The sequence below is a fragment of the Lolium rigidum genome, chromosome 7, assembly GCF_022539505.1.
Source record: "Lolium rigidum isolate FL_2022 chromosome 7, APGP_CSIRO_Lrig_0.1, whole genome shotgun sequence".
NCBI classification, from domain to species: domain Eukaryota; kingdom Viridiplantae; phylum Streptophyta; class Magnoliopsida; order Poales; family Poaceae; genus Lolium; species Lolium rigidum.
The window spans coordinates 77,480,572-77,506,377 of record NC_061514.1 but is presented as its reverse complement, the minus strand read 5'-3'; the positions used below and the strand labels follow the sequence as shown (position 1 = coordinate 77,506,377).

General features: G+C 44.7%; 2 protein-coding genes across 2 annotated transcripts; one reads left to right on the top strand and one right to left on the bottom strand.

Moving 5' to 3' along the window:
* Positions 1-3,161: 3,161 nt before the first annotated feature.
* LOC124676601 (inositol phosphorylceramide glucuronosyltransferase 1-like) lies at positions 3,162-8,444 on the bottom strand. The gene is made up of 10 exons (XM_047212635.1): positions 8,214-8,444; positions 7,735-7,855; positions 7,346-7,531; positions 6,121-6,269; positions 5,381-5,488; positions 5,140-5,277; positions 4,898-5,038; positions 4,246-4,525; positions 4,038-4,161; positions 3,162-3,511 (listed from the first exon to the last, which is right to left on the bottom strand). The coding sequence occupies exons 1-10, from the start codon at positions 8,442-8,444 to the stop codon at positions 3,367-3,369; spliced, it is 1,623 nt and encodes a 540-aa protein (XP_047068591.1). The 3' UTR covers positions 3,162-3,366.
* A 344-nt stretch (positions 8,445-8,788) lies between these two features.
* Positions 8,789-15,054, top strand: LOC124674742 (protein root UVB sensitive 2, chloroplastic-like). Its single transcript, XM_047210793.1, has 10 exons — positions 8,789-8,880; positions 8,986-9,129; positions 10,334-10,422; positions 10,503-10,587; positions 10,751-10,810; positions 10,896-10,989; positions 11,113-11,210; positions 11,444-11,623; positions 14,192-14,314; positions 14,398-15,054. The coding sequence occupies exons 1-10, from the start codon at positions 8,869-8,871 to the stop codon at positions 14,833-14,835; spliced, it is 1,323 nt and encodes a 440-aa protein (XP_047066749.1). The 5' UTR covers positions 8,789-8,868; the 3' UTR covers positions 14,836-15,054.
* Positions 15,055-25,806: the final 10,752 nt, after the last annotated feature.

Genomic DNA, 25,806 nt, shown 5'->3' with positions numbered 1-25,806 from the left:
TGAAATAAAATCTACAATCAGGTACAACCATTGCCAAACGCAAAATATAAAAGCCATGTGTGGACAGACGACCTGCCAAAGATGTGATGGTGCTACTAGCCAACGATTTGGTTGTGCTTGATAATTAATGGAATAAAGGTGCTCCATGTCAAATAAAAAGACCAAAGATGCTGACTAAAGGAGGTGTGAATAGGCGACTTAAAAATTCATATGGATTTAGCTTTATCCTAAATTCTAATGCAAAATTAAATTAAACAAATATTTTTCAAGCACATATCCTAAATATTCTAGGCTTAACCATGTGCCCCAACAATATATATATCTGAACAAGGTATAGCAATTACAAAGTATAAGCTAGCAATTCAAACTTTACAAAATATAGAACAAAAGTTGCAAGTATGAATAGTGGAATTTAAAGGGGACAATAGACAATTGACGTGTTTCCCTGATTTTGAATATTCAGCAATATCCTACTCTCCATTGGAGAGGCGCCCGTGGCAAACAAAGCCCACACGATGTCTCACCAGATCTAGCTTTTTTCCCCTTGATCTCTCCAAACCGACCGAGAACCCTTGAGCTCTCTGCATCTAGCGATAGCCCTTTCACTATCTACCTCGGAGATGTCAAGCTCCACAACCACTTCACAATTCACTTGGGCCTCTTCGCAATATCCATGAAGAGTTCACCAAGCTAACAATCACCAAACCATCTAGGAAATGATGGCCTGCAAAAGTAACAAGCTTTGGAACTTTCACTTGATTGAATCACCATATAGAACTCAAACCAATGCAACACATTCAGAGGAGAACACTAATGTTCAAAACCCTCTCCCTCACAAATCTTGCCGGAAGCAACAAATACTATGGAGAGACGAGAGAGTAAATGAACAACAAAGGTTGGTAAACATATGTCTCCAAGATCTAGATCGAAGAGCCTCATTTCACTTACAAGAGGCGTGTGGGGATTTTGGTAGGGGAAAATGTAGATCTAGATCTCTTCTTGCTTTTCCCTAAACAATAACAAGTTTGAGTGGTGGGAATGAGAGGAATAAAGTATTATAAAAGCAACAATTGAGGAGAAAAGGGATCTCAAAAGTTAGGCTTCCACTTGGGGAGAAGACCCCTTAAATAGATCTTTGGGAGATCTGCCCATTGGGCTACAACAGCCCCACGTCGGCAATGCCAGCCTGGATATCGGCATCCATGTTGGGCAAAAACAGAGCGGGGTTGGCATCAAGGACGACACCAAGCCCGACGATGCGAACCTTTGGACAAAAGTCATATCTTTGTCATACGAACTTTGGTTTCGATGAGTTTGGGCTTATTTGAAAGATAACAAATTAACAACAAGCTCTAGCTCTTGATGCGGAGAAACAACAAATACCAGAAAAGGAGGATAAGTATACAAATGAAAAGGTTTAACCTCTCTACTAGTGAAGAACAGGTAAAACCTTCAACACCAAAAACGTGACAAGTTTTTTTTTCCGTATGAAATCCGTTTTTGATAAACTTGAGCTTATATTGAAGATAACAAAAACCTGTAAAACCTAAAAAATAAAAGTGAAATAACAATCCAAGAAATATTATGCCAAAAGTAGCAAAGGTTTAAACTCTCTACGAATGATACAATCAAACTAATCACCCGAGAACCCCCTTAGGCTATCAAACCTATAACACGGTCTGTGAACAATCATCTCGAGACCGGTAAAATGTAAAATCTATCATGGCCATACATTTTCATTGCACATTCCACTTCAGCTAGATGATGACGGTCATGTTCGCGTCAAGATGAAACACTTTTCTTGGTTGTGATCACTTGGTGAAGACTCGTAAATTGCTTCCTCACATCCCACTATGGGAAAGCCTCAATTATTCTTATCTTCACAAGTCCATTACCATAAAATGGATGGCAGGCTTGAAGCGTGATATATCTTCAAGATGGTTATCTTGAACTTGCACTTATCAACCTTAACGATGATCACCACATCATAGCGTGGATATATAATTCTTTTTTTTATCTTACCACGCATAGACGTACCAGACACATAACTCATGGGTTAGTTCATAATGCCGCTAAGGCATGTGCAATATTATTGCAGATTCGTGGACGATAAACAAACTTAATAGACGAAAACGGTCAAACAGCGAAAATAGGAATATCATGGTAAATAACTCCCTCCGGAGCTCGATCATAGTCCAATGATTGGACTGGTTTGATCGTGTTGGAAGCATCTGATTCGATGATGAAGTTAGTCATTCTAGCTAGCTGCCTTGTGTACTGCCTGGGCGCACAGCTTCTGCATGTTCTGGGCTCGCGACATAGCTTAACCGACCAACTCCTCCTCCCTGGCTGCAGCATTGTCAGTCCCGGATCACAAAGCCACAACCACTAGTCTTGGCCTCAGGAAGAAAAGATCCATCACATTTAACCTTCATAGTATCTCCCACGGGTGCTGACCAGCACTGTAAGACCTTGTTTATTTCTCTTGTATTTTTCCCCCCAATAGGTATGAGGATGGAAGGGGATTTGGTGTTTATCCAATTCCCTCAAATAGCTTTCCTAAAAAATACACTAGTATGACGGAGAGTTTTTAGTTTAGGCAAAAATATGGAGGTGGGAGGGAATATCTAAGAATTATTTCATTCAAACCCGAAGAAGTAAACTGACAAGCGGGGATTTTTCGGGATTCAAAATAATCCCTTGCGATCCCCACAAATATTCTAGAAGTAGACAAGGTTCGACCCAACATGATAGAAAGTGAATACACCGATGGCAATATATGGCCAAGATGTCTCCTGTCCAAAGATGTCACGGTTAAAACACACGCGTTCCAGAGAATGAAGATCACGCGGTTAAAACATAGGATCTTAAAAGCTTAGAATAATTTGCACCAAAGTTCATTCGATTAAACCATCAAAAAACATTGGGTTATCTTCTTACTCCAATAATTAATTCCTAGATCATGGGCAAGTCTTTCTTCTTTTGAACAAGGAGGTCCCAACATGGGCCATTGTCCCAAACGAACTTAGGATTGCAGTTAATACTGAGTAGCCCTAACCCAGCCTTTTGTCACAACTCAAAAGCAAATTTACAGCCACGGTTACTGGTGTTCCAAACACAACCACCCATCAAAGTTACACATGAGAAATGCAACGAGCAAAAGGCGATAAGTGGTTTATAGACAATAAGCTTTACAATTTACAGGTCTGCGTTTAGCTACGCACAGCAGCAACAGCGTTGGAATCTATGTACGTTTGATTACATCAGTGTTACAAAATGGAATCTGTGTCAAAGGAACCACCAAAATTTTCCCGTGCAAGAAATGTACAACAACATGAACTAATCAACAACTTAGGCACAAACTTGCTACAAACACAGAAAACAAATTCTTCTAGTTCTTGACCCACTCCTATCTTTCTGACCCTTGTAGAAGGCTGAGATAGCAAGATGCTCCGAAGCATATGTCATAAAAGATGCCAGCACGACACCACCAACAACCATCAACCCTAGCCTGACAAAGAAGAGAGCATGCAAAGGGCTGATCAGTTACTGGCAACAGAAACAAAAAAATGTTGGTACAATTACACAAGATATCCTTCAGACTGGTTTTCAGAACGTAAAAATCTACATTTCTTTTAGAGTAACTCAGGAATCCTTTAACCTGAATCCACATATGCATTCTACTTGGGTTTTCTAGTAGTCTGAACAAGCTATAAATGGGGCTATGACACTATCCAGTTCAGAGAGCTACCCTTTAAGAGTGAAATAGGCCAAAATCTAAACTAATTTGTCATTTTGTAAGGTGCATGCTACCCAATAATTATGTGGTCTAGGAAATTCACATTCGTCCACAGCCACAGGACATAACCTCTCAGTGTAGTAGACAATCCCAAGTTTCCAACAGTTCCACTTCCTGTGGTCCTACGGAAATACCAAGCATGGACCAATTTCTATATATTCAAGATAGGTAATTAGTACAACGAGTTTCTCTCCCTTCTTCCTTCATAGTAAATGGGAGTGACTAGTCAGTGCCTTACTTTGTAAATAACGCAGTTATACCCAAGATAGTTGGTGAAAAGACAGTAGCAATAGCTATGACTGCCATCCCTGCCCAGTAAAATGTCGCCTCCACGTCACAGTCAGACATATTGCGCTGATGGCCTGCAAAATACCAAGCTGTTAGATACCTAAAATTTCTAGGCGAGAAAGAATAAACTTTGTAAGAATTTATATAGTTTAACATACCTGTAGCGGCACGATTCTCTGATGAATCAGAATTGCTATATCCCACATGATTTGCGCTAATACTTCCCCATCGATAGACAAAACGGAGATAGCTACCAAACAGTAAGAAGAATGCCACAAAGGTCCACTCAACCATCAGTAGCAAGCCTGTCCATGGCATAATTTGTCGTGGAATGATGGTGAAAGAAAAGGCAAGAGAGAGACCAGCAGACATAAAACAGACTAGCACAGCAATCGCCCCGAAGTAAGAAGGCAGCTTCAAATGTGGCCCATTTGAGAACTGTGGCAGTGTTAAGCAACCATTAGACCAACATCATATGATCATCAACATTTTCGTAAGAAAGAGTACACCAGGTAACAAAATATAACTAGGATGATAAGTTTATACAGAATAAGATATCCTCCTCAGGCCTAATATAAACATTATCTTATATCCTGGGCCAATTTTATATCACAAAAGATAGTCCCCCTTAGTTTTTCACTCATTTTAAAAGATGAAACATAAAGGTCAAATAGTCAATGTCAGATACAATGTAATACAAATGCAAAAGGCAGAAAGTACTCCTAGGTTCACTCGTGTTAAGAGTGGCAAAACCTTAATAATATGCTATAAATTCAGAGGTTATTTGCTGTTGAAGAGTGGAGAACTAACTCTTTGATTTGAATTAGAAAATGTAGATGATGAAACACCAACTGCTGAATAAGATGGAAGTGCCTCTTCAGACTTGTATTTGTGACGGCCTCTTCTAGCAAACGCACATAAAGACTGCACACTTAGAAACTCCTTATTGTTCTGTAAAAAAGCACATACATGAAGTCAATAAGAAGGCAACTCTTATAAAAAGATGCACCTACAAAGTAAAAAAAAAACTAGCAGCATGGAACGTCATTAACCTGAAAACACGATTGGTAATAACCAAATAACAGCAGGCAGAAGGGAATAATGAATAAAAATTTGACCACCAGTTGGTCATGAGGGTTCCTTCCCCCACCAGTTCCCGGAAGAGATTCTTCAAGTTTTTGCCTAATATCCTACAATCATACATAGCATAACTTTATTGGCATCATCCTACTAATTCACTATCAAAAAATATTAAATATAAGTAAACAGTAAATAAATTAAATCAAGTTTTACCTGCCATATTTCCACAGGTTTTACGAGCCAAGCTGTCCACCAGTCCCAGGGTTTAAGAGGACCTAGTGTATAGTGAATAACTCTAAGTTCCTTCGCATCGACCATCCACTGCAGCATACGTTTGATGATTAGGTCCCAACAAAGAAACACACTGTATATGGCTCATGTAAATAAATACTTAAAGGTTACTCAAAAAGGTTTGATTTTGTAATTCGATGAGCACAAGACAACAAATGTGCATAAAAAAACATGAACATCGTCTTAGTTTGTATTATCGAGGATCTTATTCTATACATTCGAAATGCTAAAATATTTGAGACTTGTGACCATGCAGTCTGATACTACAATTTCAAACAGCGGTATATTTTGAGTGGGTTGTTAACTTGCATACCTCACTATTACCATTTCTGTTTGCAAGGACAAGATTTAAACTAACATGGCGCATAGTGTTTTTTTTTTTTGAAGTAAGCGCATAGTGTTAGGACTTGGGTGGCATAATTGTTTTTTCAGAGAACACAAGAAGGTGGAGATACAAGCAATATCAAGTTTGCAGAAAACTTAATGCATAATTCCAAAGCAAATGTTTGAGATAAACAACGAAGGGGCTTTCAAAGTGCTAGGTTCACATGCAAAACAGAACGATCAGATCTTGGCAAAATTAGAGAGGTCATATTACTGATTACATTACTAAACTGTTTATATTAGTGAGAAAAATAACCAATGCATGTAAAAAGTATTACCTTGTTGGCAAGCATGTAAAGTCCAACATCAGCATTATACAATGTAGAAAGGCGTTGTGTCTCAGGTTCTGGTGTTAAAGGTGAGTCTGGCTCATACACACGGGAGTTAGCAAAATCAGCATAATATGAATTAAGAAAGCCTTGGTCACCTGCATGAATTAATTCAGCATCCTGGATTAGATTCAGAATATAAAATCAACAACAGTGCAAAATATAATCATCAAAGGACCAAAAAAAAAAACGTCCAACTGGGTATTGTATATCCTCTCACAACCATGGGCTATCGGTCTATTCCAAATGTATCTTAGTAGAATAAGTCTCCCTAGATTATCCCCCATGATCGTCGTATTGGCCCTTCTCTATCATCAATATAACCAGCAAGGGAATAGGTGTTGACATTGAGGGGGAAGCAGTGTCCTCAATCTTGGGCGTGATGGGGAATGATAAAAGGTGAGTAGTCTAGGAACATGTTCTGCAGCCACAATCTGTTAAACACCTGAAAGTGTTGATGGTGTGTGAACTGCAAAGTGATGAATTTCTACAGAGAATGGGATGGCTGAGGATTGCACCGCTGTAAAATTAAAGAGGACCTGGCAATCCATGATGAAGTCCAAGAAATCACCAAAAGGCTGGTCACAACAGGCCAATTTTATCTAGATACAGATGTATCTAGTCGTCTAGATACATCTCTATCTAGAAAAAATTGAGTCAATTAATATGAATCGGAGGAAGTACAAAAACCAAAGGATTCTACAAGTACTGTACATAATTACCCCCTGATTATGCAATTATAAAAACAGACAGTCTTATACAACTTGTTACACAATATCTTTTCTTTATATGCACCAACATGCCAAACTATAAGAAGTAACAGACTGAATCAAATAACTGCTACATTTCAAAAGTGCAAGAACAAAGCATCTAAAAGCGTGTATCAAGTTACCCCTGAGGATGACCTGTTTCTTGTACGCAAGAAAAACACGTCTGTGTTGTGCGATTAGTCTCAAGTTTATTTATTAGATAAAAATTCTTTTCTATATGCAGTAGCATTCACCAAAATGCAATAAACGTGAGCAAGCTGTTTACAGTCAATCAGCTCGTGTTCCCGAAACGACTACCTGGATATAAAGGAATAAACAACTACTAGCGTGACCTTCTCGTAAAGACACTAGTCTAAAAATGAAGAACAATGAACATTACAGAATAGGAAAAGAAGTGCATTGACCTCCAGTGTAGGAAGGCAACCGGTCTACTTTGTCCATCATATCCTTGAAAAGAGTTTCAGATGGCTCTACAACCATCACCCCGGAATTCATTCTTTCAGAGTGCTTCAAGTTCCCGCAGAACTTCCCACACTTGAAAACATCCTCGATACTTTTCACAACTATAGTGTCTGCATCGAGATAAACAACTGGAGAACAGCAACTTTTTAGAACAATAGTGAAATAGTGTTTGATATGAAAGACATAGCAAAAAAAATATACTTTTGAAAAACTGAAACTATTATTATCATTTAAAAACAGATTGACAGTTCGGAGGTAAAGTTTGAACATATGGACTCGTGACAGAAGGAAAAAAAAACAAAAGCACTTGAAGTATCAGTGAAATATATACCTTTTTTGTAGTCTGTCATGTTGAATATCTTTAGCTTTGTATAGACACCCCAAAACCTGGTTGGTCTCACTTGATTAGGGTTAGCGAGTAGAGTTATCTGCTTCACGATCCAACCATCAGCCTGGAATTTACATAAGATGGTTATAGTTCGAAGCAAGATTGACAAACATACACTGAAACTACTACTTTGCAGGTAGAGATAATGTTCCAATGTTCTGTGTCATCTTCAGAAGTATTTTTATTTATTTTTTTTACTTTCAAGGAATCTTTTGAAGTAATATGGACTACAAGGATAACTTTTCATCCAGGTCCACGCCATTCTCCACGATTTATGGATGTTGCTCCTCGAGATCACAGTAAATAGCAATATCCTCCTCGCCTCTAAATTAGTTTGCGCTAAAGCTACTACTTTGCTGAAGTTAGTACTAAGCTAAATCTAGCGGCTAAATTGGTGGATGTGGATGTGGATGTTGGCAAACCTGGAGGAGGTCCCGCGAGTACTCGGAGACGCCGTCGGAGACGAGCACGACCATGTCGCGGCTTGTGCCGGTGTCGCGGATGGACTTGCCAAGAACACGCACGCCGAGGACGAACTCGTCGCCGTAGAGCAGCGTGACGTAGGCCTCCTCCGTCGCCGCCAGCGCCCCGGACAGCAGCGCCGCCGTGACGATGGCCGCCAGGAGGGGCCGCCCGGACGGCGGCGATCCCATCGAGGCCCGGTCCGTGCGGATCTCACCACACGCGTAGCAGGAGGGGGGCGGCTTCGGATCGGAGCTGCAGCTCGTGCTTGGGATCGCGAGGTGTGGCTAGCTCTGGCTCTCTAGCGGTGGTGCTCGTCGTCGAGATTGGTATCCGGTCAAATGAGTCCGGCCAGTTTGGACTTGTCGAGGCGGCTCAGGTCGAAGGAACGAGGAAATGAGCCGTCTTGGGCCGGCCGAGCTCGGCCCGCCTTCGCCGCAGACGCAGAGCTACTCAGCAAAAAAAAAGTAAACTTTCACGGCCACACGTGACGGCCCGCGCGACCGGCTACCCACATCCGTTCCGGCTCCGCTGCCTCCTCGCCGCCGGCAGCCGCCTCGGTCTTACCGGAGCGGACACGAAGGAAGAAGAGTCCTCTCCGCGGCGAGGGCCCCGATGAACATACTCGTAACAGCAGCTACCTACCTATCTTACCTTGCAATCCCTACCCTACTCCCCGTGCGCGCGCCGCACTTCTTCCCGGGGCCTAACTCGTGCGCCAATCTTCCGCAGGAGAGGATACGCGGGAGCGGCGGCGATAAGACGGCCGCGCTGGAGATGCCCCGGAAGCTGGAGTCTTGGGTGGAGATTTCCGAGTCCGTCTCGCGGCTCTGCACCTTCGACGCCGGCAACGGGGGCGGTGGCGGCGGCATATCTGTAATCCTTCTACTCTTCCTTCTTTCACCATTGGCTTTCCTGAGATTTTATCTAGGGCCAGGTTGTTCCATTTTCATTCCTGTGAAGAACATAACTATGCCCATTGCCCAGCATGAAACTAGGATGATAGTAAGAAATTTTGTTTTGAGTTAGCGGTAGATTAGATATATACTCATTGCCCGCTAGCATCTGGATTCCTTTTCTCTGAATGTTACTATGGCTTGCAGTTTGTTAGAAATTGACCTTGTGTGGGTAAATCAATTTATCGTTTGGTTTTTGTTTCCCTACTGAATTTTAGACAATTATGACCGACGAGCACCAATTGAACAATGAACCCTGGAGCTAACTCGAAGAAGGCATAAACAGTAACAACGCTGCTAAAATGCTTCACCTTTTAGGGCCAATTCGTTCTATTTTCATTCCTGTGAAAAAACATAACTATGCTCAGCATAAAACTAGGATGACAGTAGTAAATTTTGTTTTCACTTAGCATAAGATTAGATACCCACGGACCTTCTAGCAACTGAAATTGGATGGCAAATATCTGAATTCCTTTTACCTAAATGTTACTAGGGAATTGCAGTTTGTTAGAAATTGACCTTGTGTGGATAAATAAATGTGCCGTTGGGTTTTGTTTTCGCTACTGAACTTTAGTCGATTATCGACGTGCTGCAATAATTTCAGCACTACCCAATTGAACGGTGAATCACGGAGATAACCTATAGAAGGTATAAACAGTAAGAACGCTGCTAGGATGCTTCACTTTGTATGATAGTAGCTCCTCAAATAAGGTATAAACAGTAATTTGTAGAACTAGTTCACCTTTGTCCTGAATGATTTTTAGACACAGAGTGTAGTAAAGGTGTTTGGTTTCATTGTTCAACTGGTGGGACGTATTACATTGCTGTATTGTTCTAATAGTACAAATTGCTGTCAATGTTGCAAAATGTTGTTTCAGTCAGTGTGCGGGCAAGCAGCTTTTTCCCGCTTCCTGCGCTTCACATATTTATAAATTCAAGCTTTCGCGACCTGCAAAATGACCTTTAAGTGTTTGCTGCTTACTAGATAAACTTAATAATCTCAGTGTGAGGAAGCATAACTTCATAGTCAAAGTACCGGGATGTTACTCTTACTCTCGTGGTAATTGTATAATCAGCGTAAATTTTATGTTACCGTATAAGTTATAACTCTTAATTTCCTGTAGGTAAAAGTTATCCAGGATAACAGACTGGTACATGATAAGTTGGTTGATTCTTTCTTGAACAAATTCTTTCCGTCAGGCTATCCATACAGGTACGTGTTTCCTGGAATTGTTCATTCTTGATACTCTGATGGACGACATTCTTTGACATGCTTTGCTGCTGACCATGCAGTGTAAACGAGGGCTACCTAACATATACCAAATTCCGAGCACTCCAGCATTTTTCTAGTGCTATGCTGCATGTGTTATCAACCCAGGTCAATTTTCTGGTTGCTGTTATATTTTACTTAGTAATAAGATTTCTTAACTTGTGACAGTTCGTGTATTGTTTGAATTGCTCGAGTTTTTTTTTGTACTATTACTTTGGTTGATGGAGAAATAGTGTCTTTCAACTGACTGCCCATGTGGGCTGTGGCTCAGTCTTTGTTATTTGCTGCAGGTCTACGACCTACCCCTGCGCAAGCAACTGCCGTAAGTTGGGTAAGCATATGTTGACAGAGATGCTAAAATTTCAAGCAGGTAGTACAACCAAACATCTGGGCTGATTTTCTATATCCATTTTCAGATTCTAAAAGATGGAATGCAGCACGCAGGAAAGCTCATCTGTAGTGGCATGGGGGCAAGAATGGATTCAGAGCCGAAGAGTTGGAGGATATTTGGTGGGTGATAACTATATCAATCATTTCACCCTTTTACTGATATTTCTGTTTTCTTTTTGTCTTATTATATTTAATTTCCTTTGTAAGCTAACATTATTCATGCCTGTTTTTGTGGTGTGTCAGCTGATGTTCTCTATGATTTTGGTACTGCCTTGGACTTCATTTCACCATTGTGTCCACAACTTTTTCTTGAAGTAGCAGGCTTGGGAAATTTCGCAAAGGTGCAGATTTTGACCTGCATGCCACACTTCAAATGGCATGTATATTGCAATATAATGTTCTGTTTGACACTGGCATGTAGTATAATCTGTTCAGGGATAAATCAAATATAAAAGGAATGCTATCTGAAATAACTATGTAGATTATAGAACATCATAAAAACTATAACACGTTTGTTCAGGTTTTTTGCCTTAGAATTGGCTTAACACAATTAAGTTATGGTTTATAATTGTAGGGAATGGCTGTTGTTGCGGCTAGAGCGACAAGGCTACCAATATATTCGTCTTTTGCCAAAGAAGGTAACCTTAGCGACTTGTTTGCTAAAGGGGAGGCCATTTCGACACTTTTCAATGTTATGGGCATAGGAGCTGGCATTGGTCTATCATCTACTGTTTGTTCAACAACTCAAGGGAAGGTACATATTGTCAAAAGTGTACCTATTCAGTTACTTTTCATTTTGTCACGGAAATACGCAAAGTAAAAGTGTGCACTACAAGAATGATCATTATTTGAAGTATTTTGATCTTCAGAGCTATAGAAATACAGCACAGAGCATTTCTGTTGTATACTGTATGAACTTGCAAAAAATAGTTGGTTTGATCTATAAAAATAATCTTATCCAAGCATTATCAGTGGATTAGGTAGTGTCCAGAATGGCTTTTAGAATTCCACGCTGCCATGTCTCCTATACTCCCACAACTGTTTGTTAGGGCATCTAATGTAGTTTTTGTTCATCATTTGTGTTGACTACATACACTGAAACAAACACAGAATATAAAAAGAGTTACTTGCACAGCTGCTGGATATGGTCCATCTACCTGCTCTTATCATGAAGGCAAGCCAGTATGATGGGAATCCGTTGAAATGGTTTTTTTTTACTAGACAATAGACAAGGAGTAACTTTTCTTGGGGAAAGGTTTTGTGACCAAAGACTGAGGGAATTCGAGATGTTGTCTATGATAGAAATATTCTAGGGAAAATATACAGAGAGGCGCCGCACGGGTCGCTCCGTGTGCGGCGGCGCGTTACGATTGGTGAAACGGCATCGCGCCCATATAGGACTGGTTGTTTTTTCCATCGCCGACCCGCACCGGCTTTCACCTTATCCTTATCCATACGAGCTGCTCCTCACCACACAATCTCCTCCTCTCTCTCTCACCACAGGGGAGAGCGCTACTCACGAGGAACCAGAAGAGGCGTCCGTCGTCGAGGATGCAGCGGCAGACGCCACGCCGGGAGGTGGAGGTGCGGGCCGACGAGCGCATGAAGCCACGCGCGAGGGGAGTAGGTGTCCTTCCGCTAGCGTGGCGAAGGACGTCGCCGGCGAGCATCTGCAGCGTGCTCGGTGGAGGCCTTCGCTGATGAGTATCTGCGGCCTGCTCGCGTGGAGGAGGTGTTCCTCCGCTAGCGCAGCGAGGTCATCGCCGGCGAGCAACTGCGACGTGCTCGGGAGTAGGCAGTCGCCGACGAGGTCTACGGCATGCTCGTCAGGAAGAGGTGTAGTCCCTAGGGCATGGGCGCCGACGACGAGCGCATGGAGGAGGCGCCCTGCCCTTCCGTAGTGCAGGGCCGCCGCCGCCGAGCTCGGGGACTCCACCGACGAACGCCTGGAAGAGGCGTGCATCCCTATCGCGGAAACGCTGCCGGTGAGCGGTGTCCGTCTCTGCAGACTAGAGCGAAGAGAGATTTCCGGATTAATTAGTTGTAACTGCCTGATTAGTACTACGTAATTGCCATATTAGTGGTGTTCGTCCCTGCAGACGAACGAGCAGATCACTTGCCATAATAATTTGGTTCTAACTGCCAAATTATTTCGGCTAGCTGCCAAGTTTACGTGTGAGACTAATTTGCCAAATTAGGCTGATAATTTTTTCTCCGTGACTTCACCTTGATTAAAACTGGCAACCAGTTGAATTTTTTTTGGCAACCATTTCTTGTTAATTTGGCAATTATCTTATAATTCCTCTAATATTGTCCGAGGCAACCATGTAGCAAGTTGTTGTAATTCCTGTTCCGAATGGAAGAAAAAGTTAGCTACAAGGATACAATGAGAAAGCTAGCAGTAGCTTAGTGATAGCTAGGCAGCTTTTACTTCCTTTTTACATTTTTCCAACGCTTGAGTAGAAGAGTAACCAGGTCCACGTGAAATACGCAGAACGAGGGGTTGCCAGCGAAGCGCCGCACGGGAGTGAAAATATGCGGCGCCGCTGGGTAGTCTCGTCCAATATTCTAATCTGTGGCCTACTGCATAACTTTGTAGCCCACTTTCCTCCTGCTGAGTGCATACATCTAAGTTCTGAACAGACCAGATCTAACACTTGGAAATATATACTCCCTCCATTCCTAGATATAAGCCATAAATTTTTTGGCATGGAAATTAAAGAACGTATATTGAGAGAAAATTACACTAGGTTTGGGTAGGATTAACCCTATACATTTGACATGAGAAAATAGAGGACTTTGCATAAGATAAGAAAATATAATCAAATCCCTAGAAAATATTTTCATACATGTGGTGTGTCGCACTAAAGACTATATTCTGGAATTTTTCTCGAAAAACTATCTGGCTTATATTCAGGAACGGAGGGAGTATTGTTTACTGTTTGAATTTGCAGAAAAGAATTACAGTGTATTCATGTTTTGATGGCTCTTTTCCACTTACTCTGTTCTCAGTTGTTTGACTTCAGAACGTGTTATTATGTGTTTGTTAGTCCAGTTGTTGCCTATGGTAGAAATATTTTAATCTGTGACCTACTGCATGACTTTGTTAGTCCACTTCCCTGCTGCTGAGTGCATATATCTAAGTTCTGGTCACAGTCAGAAGTTGGAGAAGAGAATTACAGTATATGCATGTTTTGATAGCTCCTTTCCACTTGTTCTATTCTCAGTTGCTGCATGCCGTCAGGCTTCAGAACTTGTTATTATGTCAAAGAAATTTTAACTCAGTATACGCTTCTAATTACTATTATTTGTTTTCTTTCAGCTAATTGTCGGCCCATTGCTTTCTGCTGTACATATATGGGGAGTAGTGCAAGAGATGAGGGCCACTCCTATAAACACACTTAACCCACAAAGAACAGCAATGGTGGTGGCTGATTTTATCAAGGTTTCTTATATCTAACCTGTAACTGCAAACACTTGTGGCCTTCCCAGTTCCGACGCTAACTTTTTTTTTCTCTCACGCTGCAGAGTGGAAAGGTTTCAAGCCCAGCTGAGCTAAGATACAGAGAAGACCTCCTGTTCCCAAATCGGCTAATAGAAGAAGCGGGAAGCGTGAAAGTCGGGCAACCACTTCGCAGGGTTCTGAGCCCAGGACGCGTGGAACAGCTGAGAGCTTCTTTCCCTGAGGAGAAGTTTTTGCTCAGCCCAAAGGGCGACAAGACCTACATGGTCCTGGAGCAGAGTGCGACCGGGGAGGACGCGCTCCGGGGATGGCTGGTCGCTGGCTTCGCTTCGGAGATGGAGAGATCAGGCGCTGGATCGCGCGATGCTGTCCTGAACGATGCCTATCAGAAGATGGAGAGCGTGTTCCCCCTGTTCGTGTCGGAGGTTAAGAGCAGGGGCTGGTACACGGGCCAGTTCTTGGATGGAAATCACAGCCGAATCGCGTACGCGAAATCCGAGTAGCCGCTGCCCGTGCTGGGGGAGAGCACAATCCTACCTAGAGTTTTCAGAGTTGGGGAAGATCAGTTTTGTTTCACTACACACGTACGTTTGTTTGTTTGTTTAACATTTTTTGGCTCATCATAGCGTCCACCATTGTGGCCTACCGTTCAGTGCAGTGTAGTAGTATTATGTATCGCGGAAATTTGGTGAATGTTCAGTCGAGATGCTGCCGTGGCGGGAGACACGAGCGATGGCTCTACGAGTCCGCGGCAAGCCACCTGTAGATTTTAGCATATGCTACTCAGTATCAAAGTAGGGTGACATAATCGCCCATGAGTTGCCAGTCGTGCAAGCAACGTAGGAAAATCAATTCTGAAATTCGAGTGCATCATGGCGTAGACTCGTCGTCTTCCAGACTGACGGGGTGATGCCGGTTCTTCCTCGCAGAGTACTCACTGAGCAGGCCAGATTAAAGGCATCCGTGAGCATGACCGGTCGACGATGGGTGTGCCTTGCCGGGCGGCGGAGAACGTTCAGAAGATGACCGTAAAGGCTGTCGGCTGCCATTCTATGCTAACATCCACATTTGCGGTACCTGCGTTTACCATAAAGATAATCGTCGGCGACTGGGCCGAGGAAAAACATCAAACCTGCGGACAACCATGAACCACTAGTGGAATTAGTGGCCGGTCGACTCTTGCTGGAGCCTGGTCGTGGCACGGAATGTATCGTCGGAAAATTAGTCATCTCTAGCTGCAACTGCAAGTGGACGGCAAAGCACAAAGCTCAGGTTAGAACCAAATGGGCAATTGGGCACCTTGATTGATTCCTTTTATTTGCTGCAAGGTGCATCACGCCTTAGGAAAACTCTAGAGATGAAAGTTAGATATATAGTACTATCTCTTGGACGTTGTTTTATGAGTTAATAACACCACACATACATAAACTTGTGTGTGATGTGCAAATTCATACACAAACTTATAAACCATGTTAAATTGGTACACTGACTTGTTATATGAGTGCAAGATTGGTCCAAATCACTCTAGTGAGTACGTGTGGCTCCTGTTTCTTTTGAGAAAATCCATGGTTCGCTAAGATAAATCGATCTAGATCGATCTGAGATCCCTCCTTGTCGTCGCCGCGGTGGGCATCATGATGCTCAAGACGATGTTGCATGTTTTTGGCCATATAGCGGCGGTTGAGGCAGGCCAACGTCGACACCGCTTGGTTGCCGTCTCCGCCTGATTGCCACCCAGCGCCACGCTATTGGTTAACAACATGTCGACACCGGGGTCGTGATGGTGATGGAGAGGATGGCCTTGTCGGCCGGCCATGGCGATCACGCCTACAGGTGCTAGAGTAGCTTGGGCAGCGATGTGCTTATGCGCAAGTGTGCATGACCTTCAAGTACGAGCCAGCCGTGGAGACGGAAGATGTTGGGAATAGACACGCTTGACTTGTAAATCTAGCCGTGCAAGAAAGCAAGCAGGTCGATGGTTTCCTGTATGTGAAACTAAAACGGAACGTCACGTCTAGGCGTCTAGCTGGTTCGCTTGGATCGACCTATTTTCATGCATGTTAGATCGGGGAGATGCCCACGTCGTCACCGAGCTGTAGCACGAAGCATGAGTAGGTGGAAGCTGCACGGGAGGCTGGCTAAGCCGACGCGGTACGGACGCCGGCCTTCTCGGCGTGGCCCGACCAGGACATAGTAGGATGACATGGTCTAGGCAAAGAAAGTTATAATGTCGAAATAATATATACGGGGTTTCTCTAAAAAAAACGGTGCCACGTGTCTGCACCAGTGTAATTTGGACTAATTTTACACCCACAAGACAAGTTAGTGTACTAGTTTACCATTGTTTACAAGTTTGTGCATGAATTTGCACGTCGAGGACAAGTTTATGTACCTGTGGTGTGTTATTAACTCTTGTTTTATGGAAGGAGGAAAGTACTAAGGAGTAAGGTATGGTCGTATGGAGCCAATAAGTGTTCACTAATAATAAGCTATCAAAAAGAAATTGATGGCGACAAACCAAATGGATTACTCACTCAACTGCGAGTGTATTTTGTTTTCCCCATAAAGCTACACCTCTTTCTTTGAGAGACGCAGAAAAGGGACACTGAACTACTGAAGACAACACGAGTCTGATCTTCTTGTGTTGTTGTACGTGTACACGTGAACCTCACATCTGCTGCTGCCAGCGCCAGGTGCGGATTGTCATATCCACATTTGTTTACTCAACCTGCTGGAGGATGATGCTCCGATCCAAGTTTTCCAATTTTCTAATATGTTGAGAGCACTGGTGTTCGGGAGTCAAAATGCTTTTCGACCGAAATGATCCAACTTTTTCCCTCTTAACTATTTATGTTAATAGTGTTGTAACCAGATGCGATAATTTCTGCATTGAATTCATTTATGATCGAATCCGTTTAGAGAGTCTGTGTCTGGTTTGAACTAATCCGGTGAGTACGACGTCTGATTTCGGACTTGACGCGTCATGCAATAAAGTATGCAGTATGCTAAATAAAACGGACATATTACATACAATCCAAAACTATTTCAGATTATCTTATGGTTTCTATTTGAATAATTCGATTATTATCGGATACACCGAAGCTAACAAAGCATGTTTTATGGTAGTGAGTTGCCAAGTTCGTCAGCTAAATACTAGGTCACATATGAGCATGAATGTATTTTCCACTTATATAGTCGCTATGTTGAATACGAAGTCCAAACTTTATTTTTTTTGAATAGCTGGAGTCCAAACTTTTTTTTTTGCGAATGGGAGCCCAAACTTATTAACTGAAACATGCATAGGTGTTACCTTAACCCTTTTGTTTAAACGGTGTTTATTATATGAGTACTTCGTTTACAAGATATGATAAGTACTTCCTCCGTTTTATGAAACGTGTCTGATATTTGAATTTTTTTTGAATTTCTCTAGATATATTTAAATTTTGAGAAACCTCGTACAACTTTCATGTAATGGAGGGAGTAGAAAATTCCGATAGCATCTCTATTTACGGGACACGGCCGCCATCAAAATATCCGTATCCAGAACGCCGGAAAAGCTAGGATGTTGTCGATCCAGTTTTCGGCCGCTCGCGTTTCACATTTGGACGGATGCCGCAGCGGCGGCGGTGTCAATGTGTGACGGCCGCATGCCGGCGATGCGACGTCGTAACTAGAACGTGGCGCGCAGGCAACGCACGGAAGGACCGACGACGACGGGGAGATCGAGTCGATCGAGGCCGGAGACGGACTTGCGTGCGCGGCGGCCGTCGCAGTTTGCTGAACAGTGCTGGGCGCCGGCGGTTCCTTCTCCCGGCCCGCTCGCGTCTAGTACGTTTTACTTTTAGTTTGTTTTGTACTAGCGGCAGTGAAGGGGAGATGCAGACATCAATCGTACTGTATTACGCAGCTGCCCCAAAATACCAGTAGCTAGTCTGCTTCTCTGGTCAAACTTATGGATCTTCTTTTCGTTTAGGATCATCTTTTAGTTGTGTGTTCGTTTTCACCGAGACTATTTATTTGGTTTGAAAAACGATTGAAAGAAATTTACTAGGTCGTACTACGAGCAACGACGGAACGACCCAATTGGCAAGGTTGTCAGGATTGGGTTAAGGATTTTTTTTTCCCAGCAGTGTCGTATCGTGGTATCACGGTACTATGAGATTATTATTTTGATTGAATATATGTATATATATACGCAATATATTCCTGAATAAATTTAAATTTATTCTTTAATTCGAATTTTGAGCATTTTCTATGTCTTTCATAGTGTCTGATCATCTAAATGATATATTTAAATAATATAAACATATGCAAACTCATCCATTGGATACAAAGATAAGTAATTGCAAACCAACAAAATAGAAGTCTAGGTATGCCTGACAATCGGAGTACAAACAATTGACTAGGTGACAGCTTTCTCACCCAAACTTATTAACGGTATATTGTTTAAATACTTAGTTAGCTTTGAGATTACCAAACCATTATTACTCTTCAACTTGGCAGAACATTATGTCCATATTTTTAACATAGGCGTGGGATCGTACGGTATCGCTTTTATATCCAGGATACGTATCAGGAAGCGTGTAAGATACTACCAAATTAAGACATCATCACGATACATATCGATTGGCCATGGTAGTATCGTAAACTACTATGATATGTATCGGCATACCGACAACCAAGCGAACGGGGCGTTTATTTTGTCAAGATCAAAGTTTTTGAAGATCAGTCAAACTTTTTTTTTAAAAATCCACATCCACCTTACAAAATGAATATAATATTGTTTTCTATTGCATGGCTAATTGTTTTGATTTGGTACAGTGCATATTGATTTTTTTTCTTACATGAATTTGGTCAAAGGTTACAAAATTTGACTTTGGATAATTATATACTCCATATTGTATCTTACTATAATGGAGATGATATATGTAGCTATCGTGAATACTAGTATGTGGATGCTTCGTCCGTCAAACTGTAGTTAACTTTTGTTTCATCATATTGGGATTCGTCGCATAGAAGTCATGCCACTGGATCAACTTTAATCGTGTGTTCGTTTTCATCGAGACTTTTAGCATCAAAACAATTGGACGAATTAATTAGACCATATTTTGAGCAACGACCGAATAACGAACTACCCGTGCAACTATTAAAAATATATTTAGATTTTGACTTAAGTCAAAGCTTGGAAGTTCGAATAAGACAATACAAAAAATACATCTAGAATAAATATCTAGTTGATATCTTATCCAGAAATTCTGAAAAAAAAGATTAAAACGTTGATTGGAACAGATATGCATCAACATGATGGCTGATACTACAATGCACACATGTTTTATTCAACAAGACAACTTAGAAATATAATTTCCACCCAATAACCTGAGGCCCGTTGTCCTTGGCTTCGGTTTGCTTCTGTAATTTGTACCCTTTACTATAATGCAAATGCAGAGCTCATGCCAGTTCGCGTAGAAAAAAAAGGTCACTAGTCTAGCACAACCACTTGTCAAATTGGCACGCCATACGTCTCTTAATCTTGACAAAATGTAGCCATACGTGAACAAAACGTCGCATACGTCTACAGAGCAGAGATGGCTTACCAGAGAATAATCCCGGTCGGGATCAGGCTGTTCATCATGCGTTAATCAGGTACTCTCTAGGGTTAGGATCGGCTGGGACCTGACAGTATATGGTGCTGATTTTAGGGCATGCGAGTTTAGTGTCCGATCCAGATTATTGGCCCTACGAATTCGATGCTTTAAAACAAACTTTACTCGTTTAGTAACCGGTACATGCGGGAAGCTTACGTTCTCAAACCCCAAGAATACCGGGTTTCATCATAGAGATTATATATCGGCCGCTAATTTGACAAGCATTGACTAAGTTAGACCTACCCAAGAAAATTGCAGCACACGTAGGCGCTTACATACATGCGCATACACTCACCCCTATGAACGCACACACGCACACCCTACCCCTATGAGCACCTCCGAAATACTGAGCCGGTTGATTGGATCTTGAAATTAACCGACATGCTCCATCTGTTTTATATTACTCCGTGTATATTCAAAAGAACCACCTTGCGGGGATCGACACAAACTGACTACACAAAATATCGACTTTCGTAGTGCCAAATGCATGTAATAAGAAAGCCTATTTCATGAGGGTTCAAATAATGTTGATTTGGTATTGCAGATGCTCGTACTGCTTTTTTGTGTGTACCATCTGATCAAAATTTGCTAATTTTAACTTTGAGTAAACCCACTATAGTACTATGCGGGACTAATTTGATACAGAGGGACTATGAGAGAAGCTTATGCATTTCGAACATTTCCCAAGATACCACTGGAGTATCGACTAGGCATAGAGCCTTAGGGCATCTCCAGCGGCGCGACGCAAACGGACGCTGAGCGACCGTTTGTGTCCGCCGTGACCGATAATGCGTCGTGCACCACCTCCAGCGGCGCGACGCAAAGTGATCGGGCCGTCCGCAGAGACGCAAACCTGGCCCAAATATGCGCCAGGTTTGCGTCTTTGCGGACGTTGCGCGGACGCGCAAAGTGTCCGCTCGGTCCTCGCACGGGCCCGCCTGGCAGCGGCACAACTGCTTCGTCTTCCGCGGCATTACTTCCGGGCGGCGCGCTGCAGCCTTTGCAGGGTCGTGTTAATGGCGTGCCTCGGCTTCCGCGAGCGTGCGCAGCTAGTAGACGTTGCACTGGCAGGCCATTGAAGCCGATATGGCGTCGGAGCCTTTTAAATCGACGCTGCCGGCGGCCATTTCCACGACCAAACCATTGCCAAATCCCACAGTATCCACCCCACCGACGCCATGGGAAAAAATGCTGGCCGTTCCGCAAGACGAAGAACGACCAGGAGGCTAGCGGCTCGCGTTCCGGCAAAAAGGCACGAGTCGGCCGGTACGTCCGCGTTGACCTCGCGCGGCAGCTATGGAAGGAAAACCGGCCTGTGCCATGGTCGGACGCGAACTTGCCGGGAGGGGGCTGGTACCTGAACTCGCGGCGCGTGCCGGTCCTCCCCGTGCCGCACGAGGGCCGAGAGCGGCGGGACGAGGTGCGCCGCCGCCGAGCGATCTTGCCGCCGGATCTGCGGGAGGATCAGGCGTACGCGCTGAACTCCTACAACTGGATTTCATTCGGGACGTGGGAGTTCGACGCGCGCCGCCGCGCTGGCTACCTCGGCGACGTGGACTTCTTCGAGCGAGAGATCGCCGCAGAAGAAGAAGAGAACAACCAGGAGGACGCGGACGAGGACGTCGACATGGTCGACTACGACCACGACGACGGCGGGCCGGCGTGGGATCCGGAGACCCAGCCGCCGGACCTTTCCGAGGATGAGGCCATTGCCATGGCACTGGCCAACAACGCGCGAGGACGAGCTCAACGAGCTCGCTTTGTGGGAGGGGCTCGCAATCCGGGCTGCGGGAGTCGGCGCTGCGCGAGGGAGGCCGGCGACTCCTCCGGCAACGCCGACGCGTTCCAACGACCGCGCTCCGCCTGCTGCTGCGGCGTGGGATCCCTGGCCACAGCCTCCTGCCCATGCGGCGGTACCTCCTCCACCGCCGGCGTACGAGCTTCCATGGCCGACGCCGGAGTTCATTAACCTCGTCGGCGACGACGACCAGTAGGCAGCAGCAACTTTTAGCACGCCTTTATGGCTTTTTTATGTTTTTTTATTAATGTAAATTATGGTTGCGTGAATGGAAAAAAAATTATGCGTCGCGCCGCTGGAGGCACCCCCGACGCAAATGGACGCCCGGACGATTTCGTCCATTTCGCCCGACGCAAACGGACACGACGCGTCCGTTTCGACGTCCGAAATGCGTCGCGCCGCTGTAGATGCCCTTAGGCAAACACGGGAAAATGCTGCACCCACGAAGCACTGCTCGTGGAAGGAAATCACATCGTACACATGTGTGAGAGCACGTGCTATAATCTCGCTATGCCCCGTACGTACGTTGCAATCCTTGTTTAATCAAAGCTGCTTTGATCTTGACAATAGAGGAGTACTGTATGTCATTACGGCACGTGAGATCTATCTAATGACCAACGACAGACCCAGGAGAGTTGAAAATTCTCGCGCTCTTCCACGAAGAACCGATCGACGGCGACGGCCGGCGGTACGTTCACTCGAGACAGCAGGCGTCTCCGTCAATTTGTATATCGGCGAGATTACATGAGACGCCACGCATAGAAAATTACAGGGCACACTTAGCTAAATCAGAAATTTTGACATAAAGGATCACATGCCCCAATAAATTGTCAAAAATGACCACTTACGAATAAAATTGCTAAAAAAGATCACCATATAGTGACGGCAGGGCTTGCCAGGCAACACGTAGCACTTGCCGCCGTAGCCTATGGCGGCAGGTCCTGCCACAGTAAGCTGTGGCGGAACGTTAGTACGGCCAGCATCGCCGTTGCGTTGAGACGGAAGGTGAGGGCCATGCCGCCTCAGCTCCTGGCGGCAGGGTGACATGGAACCTGCCACCACAGTACATGGCGGCATCACTCTGATCCATCGTAAGCATCCAGTTGGGTCTGCACGTTGTGCATACTTGATGTAACAAAATCTTCAACCTCAGAGTGTCTTGTAACGCTGTGCTGTAAACTGTAGGAGGTCTTGTAACTTGTATGCATGTTATTGAGAATGTGCACATTCGATTGCCTACATATTTTTTCATAGTACATGAGGTTCTGTTAAATATACGTTTTTTAAGGGCATCTATAACAGAGCGACGCAAACGAACGCTCAGAAATTGTTTATGTCCGGGCCGTCCGCGGAGACGCAAACCTGACCCAAATATGCGCCTAGGATGCGTCTCTGGCGGACGCTCGGCGGACGCGGAAAGTGTCTGCTCGCGTCTGGCGGACGTTTTGTCTAGCCCACCAGGCAGTGACGCAGCGTCAATGCGTCTTCTCCGCTAGTACTGGCGCTGAGGCGTCGCTTCGGCAGTCTGCGGCCGCGTTAATAGCGATGCCTCGCGTGCCGCGCGGGCGTTGCCTACCTCTGCGCACGTAGTAATGGCGATGCCACGCGTGGCGCGGCCGTCGCCCTGCCTCCGACCTATATAAACAGGGGCGCGAGCATCTCATCTCCTCCCCACAAAACCCTAGCCGCCGCTGCCGTAGCTCCGCTTCCGCTCAGCCCTAGCAGATCCGCCATGAGCAGCGCCGGAGCTCCGCTTCCGCTCAGCCCACATCTTCCATAGCTGCGTAACGGAGATGCTGCCTGGACTAACGTGCCGCCATAGGCTACGGTGGCAGGACATGCCGCCACGGGCTCTGGCGGCAAGTGCCACGTGTCGCCTGGCAGGTCCTGCCGCCACTATGCGGTGGTCTTTTTTGGCAATTTCGTTCGTATGTGGTCTTTTTTGACAATTCGTTGGGGCAAGTGGTTCTTTACGTCAAAATTTCGCTAAATCAAAGCGGCGAGTTTAGTGCTGACTGACGACGAATTCATGAGTGTAAGAAGTTGGTGTGACATCAACGATGATCGATCGCGATGTCTGAAAGCAACCTACGCGGCTAAGCATTTTTCTCCTTTAATTTGATGGATATCTCTCTCCATGCACTTGTTCCTTGTCACCTGTGCGTGCTTGCGCGCGTGTCGATGGAAGTATCCGATTGACGGTCTCGACGCCCTATATATTTCAGGGTTTTTGCTTGGCGATCGATGACACGAAATTTTAGTTTGACTTTCGATTACCATAAGCGAAATGTCAAGTTGTAGTACTCTAGTTACTTTAGTTAAGAATAGTCTCTACTGGATTTTGTTAGAGTAATCAAATGACGGAGATTCATGGCAGGTGATGATCGTACCATGTTGAACCAGTAAACGAGAGTCGGGAACCGGGTGATTGTAGCAAATCGTGGGTATAGCCTGCTCGGTTCCACTGTATGCATAGGTCGAACGTGCTCGTTGCCTTAGGGTATCTACAATGCGGGCGCTAAGAGGAGACGCTAGGATTAGGTTCCTCGCAGTTAGCGTTGAATCCCCGTTGATCTCATGTCCAACTCCTCTCCAGTCCAACTCCTCTCCAGCTCTCGGGTGAGCTAATCTCATGTCCGATGGTTCGACGCCTTCGAGCCTAGGCGAGAGGGTAGGGACCCTCTTCGGCGTGAGAAGAGGAGGGTGTCTGATGCTTGCAGACCAGGGTGTCTTCCTCGACCAAAATCTCCACCCTGCTTCATGGCAGTGCCTCGTCGTGCCTTCCGTTCTTGATGTCTTGGTGCCGGAGCGTGGTAGTCTTCACCTTGCAAGCTCCTTCGGTGCTTGCGTGTAGTGTTGAGTTGTAAGCTGTTCAGGGTGCTCCCTTGTATCGTTCGGCCGTTGTGGTGTGTGGTGTGTGGTGTTGTGTTGTGGGTGGGTGGCCTTGTGTAATCCCTGGCCGGTTGATGGCTTTGTTAATTCAAAGTCGGGCTCCTCTGAGCCTACTGTTTAAAAAATCCCCGTTGATTCCAGGATTTGGCGATGTGTCGCCGCTAAAAGAGTCGCTGGAGCTTCGATTCTTTTCCACACAAAACGATTCAATCGGCCGTTGTTGCAACCCCTTTTTAGCGCCTGAGTTTAGCGCTTTCCGCTGGAGGTAGAGACCTCTATCTGTATGTTTAATAGGATAATTAATTCTTTTTTTGCGGCACAAACATCCGCTTAAGAGTCCAGCTGATGGGGCCTAAGGCCACGTGGGTTGCCCGATCTCACGAATTGACCAAGAACAAGAGGGGGTGAGGGATGAACACGAAGAACACAACGAAGAACACGGCGAGCGCACGCAACACAACCCAATACAATTCTTGTTTTCTCCCGATAGCCCGAACCACTATCCCGATAGAACCTCTCAAGGGAGAGACGCGAGGTAGAATCCCCGAGAGAAAGACCAGTATACGATCTATGGAGTCACACGTGTGAGAGACCGCGGTAGAATCACAAGTGCAAAAGATAAATCATATAAGGAGTGCCTTGATACAACTCATAGATTTGTGTCTAAGAGGGGGGGGGGTTTCCCTAATCCCAAAGAGATGGTGGAGGCATAAGCCAAGTTCTCACTCAAGTTATGTCTAACCTAATGAAGGGGGAGGTGGGAGCCTGTATATAGGAGGCTCATAAGAATGGGTAATTTAGGCATACAAAGGGATAAATGATCCAGATATGATGTGCTTGGTAGTGGGGTGGCCGTGCCGGCGTCGGTAGGGCATCCGTGGCGTCGTCCTCAGGCGTAGTGGTAGGGCGGTAGTGACGGTGGAGATGGGCGGCAGTGTCCGCACCTGGGCGGCAGTGCCGGTCATCCTGAGCGGCAGTGCCAGCCTTCCTCGCGCGTCTCTTTCTTCCTCCATGGCGACCTCGGCCTTGAGTGTAGTTCTTGCCGTTGATGCACATGACGAAGCGAAGACCGTAGGTCGAGCTGCATCACTAGCATTGGACACGCACTTAGAGAAAACGCTCATTTCACATCTCTTGGC

What these genes read in the sequence shown, in the direction of transcription:
- LOC124676601 (XM_047212635.1), bottom strand. Translation starts at nt 8,444, where the DNA reads ATGGGATCGCCGCCGTCCGGGCGGCCCCTCCTGGCGGCCATCGTCACG. An exon ending in ACTCGCGGGACCTCCTCCAG is followed by an intron (nt 7,856 to 8,213) that starts GTTTGCCAACAT and finishes TGTAAATTCCAG; the next exon opens with GCTGATGGTTGGATCGTGAA. An exon ending in CATGACAGACTACAAAAAAG is followed by an intron (nt 7,532 to 7,734) that starts GTATATATTTCA and finishes GCTGTTCTCCAG; the next exon opens with TTGTTTATCTCGATGCAGAC.
- LOC124674742 (XM_047210793.1), top strand. An exon ending in CCGTCAGGCTATCCATACAG is followed by an intron (nt 10,423 to 10,502) that starts GTACGTGTTTCC and finishes CTGACCATGCAG; the next exon opens with TGTAAACGAGGGCTACCTAA. An exon ending in GTTCAACAACTCAAGGGAAG is followed by an intron (nt 11,624 to 14,191) that starts GTACATATTGTC and finishes GTTTTCTTTCAG; the next exon opens with CTAATTGTCGGCCCATTGCT.